The sequence below is a fragment of the Mytilus californianus genome, unplaced genomic scaffold (genome assembly GCF_021869535.1).
Source record: "Mytilus californianus isolate M0D057914Y unplaced genomic scaffold, xbMytCali1.0.p SCAF_35, whole genome shotgun sequence".
Lineage (NCBI taxonomy): Eukaryota > Metazoa > Mollusca > Bivalvia > Mytilida > Mytilidae > Mytilus > Mytilus californianus.
The window spans coordinates 615,630-629,270 of record NW_026262685.1 but is presented as its reverse complement, the minus strand read 5'-3'; the positions used below and the strand labels follow the sequence as shown (position 1 = coordinate 629,270).

General features: G+C 33.9%; 1 protein-coding gene across 1 annotated transcript; it reads left to right on the top strand.

Annotated features, from left to right (window-relative positions):
- LOC127736676 (serine dehydratase-like) lies at positions 1-1,128 on the top strand. Its single transcript, XM_052247251.1, has one exon. The coding sequence runs from the start codon at positions 105-107 to the stop codon at positions 1,077-1,079; it is 975 nt and encodes a 324-aa protein (XP_052103211.1). The 5' UTR covers positions 1-104; the 3' UTR covers positions 1,080-1,128.
- The last annotated feature ends 12,513 nt before the right edge of the window (positions 1,129-13,641 follow it).

The following is a 13,641-nucleotide window of genomic DNA, read 5'->3' as shown; positions in this document are numbered from 1 at the left end:
AGTCACATTATTGTTTACCTCACGTGTTTTGTGTATTACCTTTGATCAACAAATATCAATTATATCGACTATTAGGCCTACTTTTTAAGCTATATATCAATACGATGAATTCGCATGATCTAAAATCAAAACTTCACTTACAAACACCAACAGTGTTAAGTCCGTCTATATCAAAACTAACAGGATTTTCAGTTTATCTAAAGCTAGAAAATATTCAGATACCTGGATCTTTTAAAATACGTGGCATTGGAAATTTGTGCCAAAAAGCAAAGGAAAGTGGATGTAAACGTATTGTCTGTGCTTCAGGAGGAAATGCCGGACTCGCTGCTGCATATGCTGCCCAGCAGTTAGATTTACCTGCTACCATAGTCTTGCCAACGAGCACACCTCAGTTCGTAGCTGACAAACTGAAAGAAAACTTCTCGGCTGAGGTACTTTATCATGGCAGCATGTGGGACGAAAGTAATACACATGCTTTAGAACTGGCAAAAGATCCTGATTGTGTTTACATTCACCCATTTGACCATCCGGACATTTGGGAAGGTCATTCGACAATCATTGCTGAATCATCAGTACAGCTTGGATTCAAACCAGACTTGGTGGTGACCTGTTGTGGTGGAGGTGGATTAATGAATGGATTATTACAAGGTATGTGGAAGGAAGGCTGGAATGACGTACCACTGTTAGTAATGGAAACTGACGGAGCCGACAGTCTTAATGCTGCTGTCAAGGCAAATAAACTTGTAACTTTACCGGGTATAACCAGTGTTGCCAAATGTCTTGGTGCCTGTACTGTTAGTGCTACGTCATTAGAATACTGCTCTAAACATAAAGTTATATCCTCAGTTGTGGACGACAAGGAAGCAGTTAGCGCATGTTTGCGTTTTGCAGATGATCACAGAATGCTTGTGGAACCGGCGTGTGGAGCTACATTAGCCGCCGTATATAGTGGAGTTATTGAGAAACTTGTGAAAGAAGGAGAACTTGGACCTATGAAGTCTGTATTAGTGGTAGTTTGTGGGGGGAGTGGTGTTACTCTAAACGAACTTCAGAAATGGAAAGAACAATTCAGTCTATGATTTATTTATTATTGTCAATAGTTTTTCAAATAAACAATGATGAACATTTTTTCCATTATAATGCTAATATCATTTAAATGATGTTATTTGTTAAGGTCTAACGTAACAGTACCCAAAATGCACCCATTTTGCAAAAAAGCATCGGAAAGTTTTCTTAACTCTAGCATATAAAATAATTTGCATTTTTATAATTTGCCATTATGCAAGTCTTTCAAAATAGCTAAATACATTTAAATGTGCACAAAACGGTCACATTATATATCAACAGATGAAGTATCCCGAGAGAAAAAAGTAAAGTTCAACTTTATGGATACGTCGCATGCGACGTCCAAAAAAGTCAACTTTTAAAAATGAGCAATTAAATATGTCCGTCCGATGCATCTGTTTCTTTCAAAATGAAAAGTAAGCATGAACTATTGTCAAATTGTTCCAAAAATGTGGAGGAATAAAACAAAACATTCATTATTCGATTTTTACGGATGTGAATTTATGCATAGATGCAATTTAGGTACATAATCTTGGGTCGTTTGGAGGTTGGTTCAGGTTCAAGCACATTTTTCTGATTCAGTATGGATTCAATATTAATTTTTGTATAATGAATGATACATCTACACAATAAACACAGAATGGAAACAATTGTCAGATCCTTAAAATACACGTGGGTGAAAAAACTGTCAAAATACATGTAGGTGATATTTGGGTACCCTCACGTTAGACATATGCAAATTGTCTTATTTTGAACAGAATATAGATAAAAGACATCCTTCGGACCCTGATGTACCCATAGACAGCTGCTCTAGAAAAATCTATATCACTTTAAGATTCCGATGATTATCAAATGAAAGTTTTTACAATTCATAAATTACAAAAGAGGGTTTTCTGTCATGTCTGTAAAACCGTGAATTCTTTTCTATTGACCCGGATACCACTAGGAATTTAAAATTGCGTTAGCTCCATTTCAACATTCGACTCGGATTCAGAAAATGTGTCCGGTTAGGACAACATATCTTTATGTGGTTTAACCATAGGCCTATATGTATGGTGACACATCGAAAGTTTGATCGACTACGAATGACCTTTATCATTTTGTTCAAAACGGCCGACGTATACGATCATGTACCGCTGTTGTCATGATGCAAAAGGAAGACAGTTTTGTATTATCTTGTTATTTCTTCACTTCTTGAATGAAATAGATTGTTGACTGTTTCAGTTTACAAAAAAAAAATGAAATAAATCAACAAAATTCAAAGTATTTTTTTCCCATACTTAATACCATTTTCTTCGGTTTTCTAGTATAATTTCTATGGACCAATTTCGAGTTCTTTTTTATGACTGAGTCGCCGATTGACCAAAGGCCAAATCGTCGTAAATGACGTCATTGAACAATCGACTCTTACTGACTCTTTAAAAGAGGGGACCATAGTAAATTAAATCCTGGTACTAATTTATTTTTTCCATCTTCTGCAGGGTTGAACAAATTATAATCTCAAAATAAAAAAAAAGTGTTTCATTTTTTGAAACACAACACAAAAATATGGCGCGGTACCAGGGTCAAACATATTTATTTGTGTATATACATAATTCGATATATATATACAAAAATAATGACGTATTTACGTAAATCGAATTATGTGTATACAGAAATAATTGTGTATATACGTAATTCGATTTACAAATAAAAGCGGGAACGCCGCTTATGTATGTAGGTACGTAGATCCCTTCGTTTTTCAGAGCACCCCTCGAGAGCTGCGAGGGTACAGTGAAATCCGTGTACACTCCCTATCAGGATTAATGGAGATGTGGCACTAACGTTTTTACAAGGATAATCCCCACCCCAAGACAAAGGGAGTTCTAGTACACCTGGCAGACTGTTTTTATGGTGAAGGAAGCCGAAGTACCCCGAGAGAACCACTGGGGTGCTAGGCGTAAACACACAAACCGAAAAATATCAGCAGATTGATCCCCAGGTCAAAGTTTTGCCAACTTTGGGGCAATTTTGACCAACCGAGGCCCCCACGTACCTGTTGTTTACAAAGGTGGCATCAACAGTGCACATAAAATTTATAAAAAAAAATCTTTCAGAAAATCAGGGAATTGTGACAGATTGACGCAATTAATGAACATATGATTTAAATCTTCTCTAGATTGTTTACACACTGGACAAGTGTCATTATCAGACATGTTACATTTCAAAAGTTTAACTTTCGTAAACTAAGCTCTGTGACATACTTGAAAATTCAGTTCTTTGCATTCATGGCAGGATATGTAAATTTGAAAAAATATATCACTTTGAAAGTTCTAATCCTGGATACTTTTCAATCCAATAAGATTCTGATACAGGAGATTTGTCAAAAAGTTTTATTAAGAGATGATAAAATTTTCGAGTACTTTGTTCCATTCAGGAGGCAGACATCATCGTATTTCAGATCAGGATCTTTCTCAGATAACATTTCTTGGATTGCTATAAATTTCAGAAAGCCAGGAATGACATATGTTCAATGTTTTAACTTTTGTAATTCCTGCAAAAATGAAAGGTTTATAGTTTAATAATTTACCTTTTCTTTCCACACTGGAGTTTAAAAATGTTGATATCTCATGAATATTATTTTCATTAGCTTCAAAGGCAACAAAATTTTTCATTTTGCTCCATGCAAGCAACATTTCTCGAACGAAAACGGGAAGTTTTGAATAAGAAGACTGTTTCAAATCGCAAAGTAAAATTTCTTTTCCAAGATTCATGTTTTCTATTTTCGAAAAGAAATATGTACAAATATTTTTCCACAGATTCAAATGCGAATTTAATAGTATACTGAGAAATTTTAGCCTAAAGGCAACCATTTCGAGCATTATGTTTGGAAAATGTAATCCACCTTTAGAATTTTTCTGAAATAATTGTTTCATAAGCCACATGGTGAGTTTTAAGATTCCATAAAAAATCAGCACATATTTTCTGAATTTGTAAATAGTATTTAGAAGGAATTGTCTCCAATGTAAGTGTGTACCACAATTTTTACATCAGTAGAGATGATATAACAGCAAATCTACCATGAAGTGAAAGATATCTCTGTTTCCATAAATTTAAAACAGTAGTTATTGAGTTGATTTTTTCTCCCAGTTTAAGATATTACATTTTTCTTGAGATTTTCCGACGCAAACTCCTAAAACTTCTATTACATTTTCACATATCTTAATTCCAAATTGCTTAATGTCATTTTGTAGGAAATTACCATTCTTGCTTTTGTCATCGTTATTTATTTTGACATAAGAATAAAGATTTGAATAGAAATTAAAAATGATATCTAAAATGTCACCAGTATCATGAGAAACTTTTCCTTTTTTGTCTTTTATTCAGTAATAAGTTTTGATTGTTGCCTCTGTTTTTCTAATTGTAAAAATCGGTCTTAATCACTAGACCACGAACCCACACAATGAACTATTAGGAAATAGAAAATATAATGAAAGTAAAAGAAAGTATGAAGCTCATGTCATCAAATATAAAGAAAAGTTAACTCTTGTTTAGCAGACGATACTCTCAATTTTTTTAATTGATTTAATGCTTATTGATTAATCACCCATTAATATGCACATTGGTCGGTTTATAAAACTATCTGTATCTATATATATCACATTTACAGCTAGCTATTAGATGTTTCAAACTGGATCAGTTTTCTGTTGAAACTTGGTTCCAAGACCACGACTTTCAAATAAGTTACTCGCTACTGGTTAAACAAGTCTACTCACCGTTTCATTAAAACTGGAATGAAACGCAACATAAGCCACAAGGAAATGCTGATAAAATAAGTATTGGATCTTCATTTCACATCCAGTTGAATAGAACACGACAGAAATGTAAGTTTTTTTACTAGATTTCGTGTTGGCAAACGCCGGTATGTTGCAATTGCCTACTGGTGTGTATATTTTTTTTAGACAGATCCTTTGAATAAACGTATTCTCAAAGGTTATCAGTTGAAAACTGTAATAAGATACACGAATACTGTTTTTATCGGACTATCATTTTTTAGTTATTAATTAAAACATTACTTAATATGTATTTCTATACAGCTATGCATACATACGATTCTACATCCTTTCGATATTTATATTTTGGCTTTGCATAATGTTATGTTTTTCTCTGACTGCTGATGACGTCTTTACTCTTAATTCATTCGATGTGTACTAATTGATATTTTAGTTTGGGAAACATGATTTATAGTTATTAGTTGTTATTGGCTTTGGGCTAGTTTTCAGTAACTACGAGTACGCTTAGATGGACATTTTGTGTCTTAAGTTTTTTGTTAGTATTTATTGTGCTTTGTGTTGATCAGATGAGTCCATCCTTTTTCAACTGATTTTAAACCGGGTTTTCCGAAAGAAGAATCGGGTTATTAAAATTGTGAATTACGGTTGGTGAAGGGTGGCTGCCAACACTTCCCATACAACAACTTATCAAGCCTTCAAGCAATGCTTTTCAAATTCGAATATGTTGTTACTGATTGAGGTTTAATTCGATACTGACGATTTTCACGCCTACCATTCAGTTGTGGTCCTTGTTTGGAAGATGGCACTTTATGTCGCTTCCGTGCAATAGATTATGAACTTTTTAGCCAATGCTTTAAAGGTTACTGATGACAAAATTGATATTGACGATTTTCAATTTGTCGTTCAGGCGTAATGATCCTTGATTGATCGGAAAAGGCATATTATGTATATTCCGTGACTTTGCACACGGTGTATGATCTCTATTGCAATGGGTCATTATATTGAAATCAATAATGTGTTGACTTGTCAACTATTAAAAAATAACAGTCATTTTGTGTTATTTGGAGTTTATAAGGCTAGGAAATAGTGAACATTACAAATGAAAAAAAGTTGTAGCATTCGATTAAGCTATTCACGCAGAAACGCAATATTCAACTTTTCTGATTTGTGTATAAAAAAATCAGAATTGTGTGTTTATAAAGCGTATTTTTTCTCATAACGTCGAAGAACTTGGCAAGAATATCGCGTTTGTTTGACTTAGTTGGATGTGGAGCAAATCAACTTTACTGATACTACTCATAAATCCCCAATGACTATATAGAGAAAGGTACTTGACGTTAGCGGTGATTATAAACAAATATCCATAAGATGTGTTAGGATTAGCTTGAACATAAGGATACGTAGGGAGACAGAAAAGCGACATTTTTTTGGCCTTGCATGAAATGTTAACATTTTATCAGATCGACTGGATATTTTTTTTTTAATCTTCCATGTTGTTGGGCTTTTAGAAATATTTTAGACATTTAGCATTATATACAAAATGTGGTATAATTGCCTATGAGACAACTAACAAAAGACCAAATGACATAAATTAACAACTATTGTTCACCGTACGGCCTTCAACAATGAGTAAAACCCATATCACATAGTCAGCTATAAAAGGTCCCGAAATGACAAATGTACAACAATTCAAACGAGAAAACTGACGGCCTGATTTATGTACATAATAATGAACGAAAAACAAATATGATATACTGCTACAAACGACAACAACTGAATTACAGGCTCCTGACTTGGGACAGGCATATACAGAATGTGGCGGGGTTAAACTATTTTGAAGGCGCCAACCCTTCCTCGACCTGGGACAGTGGTGTAACAGTACAAGATAAGAACAAACTATAAAAATCAGTTAAAAAGGGCTTAACTCATCAGATGGTTACCGAGGTCCCTAAAACAGGAGATCACACTCCTGTTTTCGGGACCTTGATGGGCGAGTGGTCTAAGTTTTTGAACTACTGTATCACTAACCAGTCAACACTGAGGTTGTTAGTTCGAATCCGGCTTGTGGCAAGTGCGTTCGACTCCAATCTTAATTGACTAGGATTGTGAGTTCTCCTACCGAAGGTCGGCAGATTTTTTTTTTGAGGGGGGGGGGGTTCTTGTTGCTTCGTCTTTAGCTTTCTCTGTACTGTTTTGTGGACGTGTTGGTCGACTAATAAATTTGAATATCCATTTGGTATCCCCTACCTCTCTTTTATAGTCACTGTAAAACACGTTTAAAATCGCGAATCACAAATTTACGAAATATTGGTGGTTACAAATTATCAACGGCACAAATGAAAGGCAAATACGTATCAATGAACAGTGTATTTGTAATCTCTTTACTCGGGATATAATTCATATGCATAACACTATAAAGTCACAGAACATTCATTAGTTTTTGTGCGGGGTAGTTGAATACAACCAAGCGTGCCCGAATCTGTATAGATCGAGCAAGTGCTCTATGCGACCACTTTCATCCCCGCCCCTAGATTTCCGTATATATTAATTTTATGCAGTTTGGTATTTTCTTGAAAAAAAACGTTTGTTTCCTTTGAAAATAATTAAGGGGGAAAAATTATTAAGATGTTGAGTTTAAAAATATTTTCTTGTTCATGTATATTTTCAAAACATGTATGTATTTTTTAATAAAGTTAACAGTATTTTTTTGTCTCCAGAAAAAAACCCGCATGCGCTGCTCATCTTTAAACTGTTATTCCTACTTATTTACTATGATATTGCTTCTTCAGATTGTTTGTGATGGAATCTATCTGTAACCTACGGAAGCCGATAAGGGCCATTCAAAAAAAAAATTTTATGTCGTAATTACGACATAACATGTCGTTATAACGACATCGCTATGTCGTAATTTCGACATAACATGTCGTTATAACGACATCGATATGTCGTTATTTCGACATAACAAGTCGTAATTACGACATCACTATAGCTATGTCGTAATTTCGACATAGCATGTCGTTATAACGACATCGCTATGTCGTAATTTCGACATAACATGTCGTTATAACGACATCGCTATGTCGTAATTTCGATATAACAAGTCGTAATTACGACATCACTATAGCTATGTCGTAATTACGACATAGCTATGTCGTAAAAACGACATCGCTATATATATAAAAGAATATGTATTATGATTGCCAAGAGACTAAATGACACAGAAATAAGCAACTAAAGGTCATCATAATGCCCTCAATAACGAGAAAAGCCCCCGCATAGTCAACTATGAAAGAGGGACGAAAGATACCAGAGGGAGAGTCCCCCAAATGACAGCTGTTTAACAATTTAATTCAAACGAGTGAAAATAACGGTTTTAATAATGTACAAACAAAGACCGAAACACGAATATGTAACACAGCAACAAATGACAACCACTGAATTACAGACTCCTGACCGCTATCTGATAATAACGACAACCTTATAGTTTAACTTTTCACTTTTTGAAGCGATAGGAATTTCAAAATGGTCGCCAGTAAAGGCAAAGTTTGTATCGTAAACAAATTCATCTTTTTTTTTTTTAGAATATTGAACACTATGCAATCAAGCTTAATTAAAGTTATTCACTAGCACCTCAGACTTGCACATACTAGAACTTTATTTATAATCAAGTCAAATGAGACCCAGTTGAATAGGGGAGCAATTCAAGCTCCCTGGATCCTCTAATTATGTTTGGCATTGCAGGTTCTGAATAAGATGAATTTTAAGCTTTTCCCAATAAAGACTATGTTAAACTTTGGACTCATAGTGCTCAGACCCACGGATCTCTGTACCTTCATTTGTACACACTTGAATCTTAATGAACTACTGAGGCTTGAAGCAAATTATAACTGTATTGCTATTGTTGGTTCTTAATGAGATTCTTCAAGCGTCCTCCCCATTGAAGCCCTATTAAAACTTTGTACCCCAAGTTCTTTTAACCACTGTTCCCCAGGACAACTATTCCTACAAACTTAGAGGGAGGTTTTGGATCCCGCTAACATGTTTAACCCCGCCACATTCTTAATGTATGTGTCTGTCCCAAGTCTTTAATTTACATATTTGTTTTTCGTTTATTTTTGTACATAGAATAGGCCGCTAGTTTTTCTCGTTTGAATTGTATTACATTTGTCATTTCGGGGCCTTTTATAGCTGACTATGCGTTATGGGCTGTGATCATTGTTGAAGGCCGTACGGTGACCTATAATTGTTAATTTCTGTGTCATTTGGTTTCTTGTTGAGAGTTGCGTTTTTGAACAAACCAGCGTATCCCAAAGCCTTGATAACCTCTGTAGGCCCCAAATAAGACGAAAAAAAACATCAAAATTGGAGAGAAAACAGAAAATAAATGGTTTCTAACCTCAGGGATATTAACCCTTGGCATGCTGAATTGTTATCAGAAATTGTCTAAATTTCGAGTATTTGTAAAAATATGCAAATGATATGCAAATGAGCTGTACCCTGATGCTGATGCATACTGATTGCATTAAATCTAAGATAGCCAAGGGTTAATATCCCTGAGGTTAGAAACAATTTTTTTCAGTTTTCTCTCCAATTTTGATGTTTTTTTTCGTCTTCTTTGGGGCCTACAGAGGTTATCAAGGCCTTAGGATACGCTGGTTTGTTCAAAAACGCAACTCTCAACAAGAAACCAAATGACACAGAAATTTACAATTAAAGTCACCGTACGGCCTTCAACAATGATCACAGCCCATACCGCATAGTCAGCCATAAAAGGCCCCGAAATGACAAATGTAATACAATTCAAACGAGAAAAACTAGCGGCCTATTTTATGTACAAAAATAAACGAAAAACAAATATGTAAATTAAAGACTTGGGACAAACACATACATAAAGAATGTGGCGGGGTTAAACATGTTAGCGGAATCCTAACCCTCCCCTTAAGTTTGTAGGAATAGTTGCCCTGGGGAACAGTGGTTAAAAGAACTTGGGGTACAAAGTTTTAATAGGGCTTCAATGGGGAGGACGCTTGAAGAATCTCATTAAGAACCAACAATAGCAATGCAGTAATAATTTGCATCAAGCCTCAGTAGTTACTGTACATTAAGATTCAAGTGTGTACAAATGAAGGTACAGAGATCCGTGGGTCTGAGCACTATGAGTCCAAAGTTTAACATAGTCTTTATTGGGAAAAGCTTAAAATTCATCTTATTCAGAACCTGCAATGGAAATGCAGGACTTCATAATTTACACAAATCTGTACATGCCAAACATAATTAGAGGCTCCAAGGAGCTTGAATTGCTCCCCTATTCAACTGGGTCTCATTTGACTTGATTATAAATAAAGTTCTAGTATGTGCAAGTCTGAGGTGCAAGTGAATAACTTTAATTAAGCTTGATTGCATATAGTGTTCATTATTCTAAAAAAAAAAAGATGAATTTGTTTCCGCTACAAACTTTGCCTTTACTGACAACCATTTTGAAATGCCTATCGCATCAAAAAGTGAAAAGTTAAACTATAAGGTTGCCGTTATTATCACATAGCGGTCAGGAGTCTGTAATTCAGTGGTTGTCATTTGTTTGCTGTGTTACATATTCGTTTTTCGGTCTTTGTTTGTACATTATTAAAACCGTTATTTTCATTCGTTTGAATTAAATGATTAAACAGCTGTCATGTCGGGAACTCTCCCTCTGGTATCTTTCGTCCCTCTTTTATAGCTGACTATGCGGGGCTTTTCTCATTATTGAGGCCATTATGATGACCTATAGTTGTTAATTTCTGTGTCATTAAGTCTCTTGGCAATCATAATACATATTCTTTTATATATATATATAGCGATGTCGTTATTACGACATAGCTATGTCGTTATTACGACATAGTGATGTCGTAATAACGACATGTTATGTCGAAATTACGACATAGCGATGTCGTAATAACGACATGTTATGTCGAAATTACGATATAGCGATGTCGTTATAACGACATGTTATGTCGAAATTACGACATGCTATGTCGTAATTACGACATAATTTTTTTTTTTTTAATGGCCCTTATCGGCTTCCGTAGTAACCCATGTGAGAGAAGAAACATTGTATCCCAGTTAACACACTGGTGTAGTGATTGTGAGGATGGTCTTTGCGGGAAATGCCTAAAGGATCACAAAGCAATGATATTAACACAACATCATCATATCACTGAAATGGCGGAAATATCTATTGAAGAATCTAAACTGCTCTCAATATCTGAATGTGATAAACATCCGGGTTGTAAAGAAGATTTTATTTGCTTAGACCACGATCTTATTTGCTGTCATACATGTCTTCAATCAGATCATAAGGACTGTAAACAAGTTTCGAATGTGAATGTTTTGGCAAAGGGGGTAAGAAAGTCTGAATTGTTTTTAACCGACAGACGAACGGTGCAAGAAGTAAAGAAAACTATGAAAATGTGGTAGACTGTAGGTTTTACAGTCATTGTGTATATTTTTATATTTAGTTTATGGTATTATATTTTGTTTATTATCTGACTTATATTGATTAATTAAAAGGTATGAGTATATTAATTACAGAATGTAATTAATTGATTAGTATATTTATTTCCATAGTTCATTTTATTTGCTTATTTGACAGTTGGACTTATTGAGAGACGACATTTTCTACTGGTTTGGGTAACTTTGGTTTCACTGTATTTTACTTCAAAGGCTTTCTTTTCGTGGTTCATTGGACCGCACACTTTCTTTATTTCTATTGGTTATTATGTTTTGGCGCTATATTTCTTTTGTTCTTTATACTGGTTATCACTTTTGATATAATGGTGGACATAGACATATGTGTTTGACATAATTCTAAGTTTGAGTAACATTCTTTCTTAGTGTTCTATATTCTATATACAGGTCAGTTATCTTTCTCTATTACTAATTATATTTTAATAGTCCAGATATTTATTATTTTACCTAGAATGAATGTTGAGAATGAAAGACCGATGCGTAAATGTTGAATGCGAGATGAATGCTTTAAAATGATATAAAATAGATAAAGTACAGTAAAGTATTATCTGTTTGATTAAATGGTTTAAGAGACGTTATTTTCATATTTTCATAAATAAAGTACTTTTAACTAATTTGGTAAAGAATTAATTTAATACATATTGTATGAGAATTCGAGTGTTCCGGTACGAATGCTTTAAATACTTTTTAAGGTAAAGATATAAACGTAATAAAAGTTATGTGGTATTGATTGATTATTTTAACTAAGAGTACATATCATAAACAGGTGGATTATTACAGTAAAACATGGATTACAATTTGTTTATTTGTTATACAGGTATATTTTAAGTAATCCTGGGAAGATGTGATTTAATTCCAATTAGATAATTCAGGAGGCCTTTTCACCTCATGCGAGGTAAGCTAAGTGTTATTTTTGTAATGTTCGTATTTTTGTTTGTTGCTATTTTATGCTTACGGCATTTATACAGCATGCAGCTTTTGCTTTTAGTTTTGTTAATTTGCTGATGTTAAAGTTTGTGTTAACCGCTTTTGTCATTTTTGTCGAGCCTTCGACTTTAGTCGAAAAAGCGAGACATAGCGATCCTACATTCCGTCGGCGTCGGCGTCCACAAATATTCACTCTGTGGTTAAAGTTTTTGAAATTTTAATTACTTTCTTAAACTATCCTGGATTTCTACCAAACTTGGACAGAAGCTTGTTTATGATCATAAGATAGTATCCAGAAGTAAATTTTGTAAAAATAAAATTCCATTTTTTCCGTATTTTACTTATAAATGGACTTAGTTTTTCTGCAGGGAAATATTACATTCACTCTGTGGTTAAAGTTTTTAAAATTTTAATAACTTTCTTAAACTATCCTGGGTTTCTACCAAACTTGGACAGAAGCTTGTTTATGATCATAAGATAGTATCCAGAAGTAAATTTTGTAAAATAAAAAAAATCCATTTTTTCCTTATTTTACTTTTAAATGGACTTAGATTTTCTGCCAGGAAACAACACATTCACTCTGTGGTTAAAGTTTTTAAAATTTTAATAACTTTCTTTTACTATTTTGGATTTGTACCAAACTTGGACAGAAGCTTGTTTATGATCAAAAGCTAGTATCTAGAAGGAAATTTTGTAAAAAAATAAATCCATTTTTTCCGTATTTTACTTTTAATGGCTTAGATTTTCTGCCAGGAAACAACACATTCACTCTGTGGTTAAAGTTTTTGAAATTTTAATAACTTTCTTATACTATTTTGGATTTGTACCAAACTTGGACAGAAGCTTGTTTATGATCAAATGCTAGTATCTAGAAGGAAATTTTGTTTTCTTCCAGTTAACATTACATTCAGTCTGCAGTTAAAGTTTTTAAACATTTATTAGATTCATAAACTATCCTGGATTTTACCAAACTTGGACAGAAGCTTCTTACAATCAAAAGATAGTATCAAGAGGAATATTTTTATTGATTTACTTCCTCATTTTTGTTGCGCCTGCGATTAACAGAAAAAGTAGGCGAGACACTGGGTTCCGCGGAACCCTTACGAATTTTTAGTATATTAGACTTGTTTATATAATATGAGTCGTTAAGTGCATATGGACTAAACTTTGTCAGATACGCTCAACAATATAAGCATATTTAAGTTCGTGAAAATTGTTCGAACGCACCCGACCTAGTTATTGGCCAACGTCCGGTTCATATGAACGAAGAAAAGGTAAACAGAAATCGACATGGGATTGGAATTCTGAAACAACTTTTCTTGGTTTATACTGATATTGTAAGTTGAATTAATATGTTTATATGAATTGAATT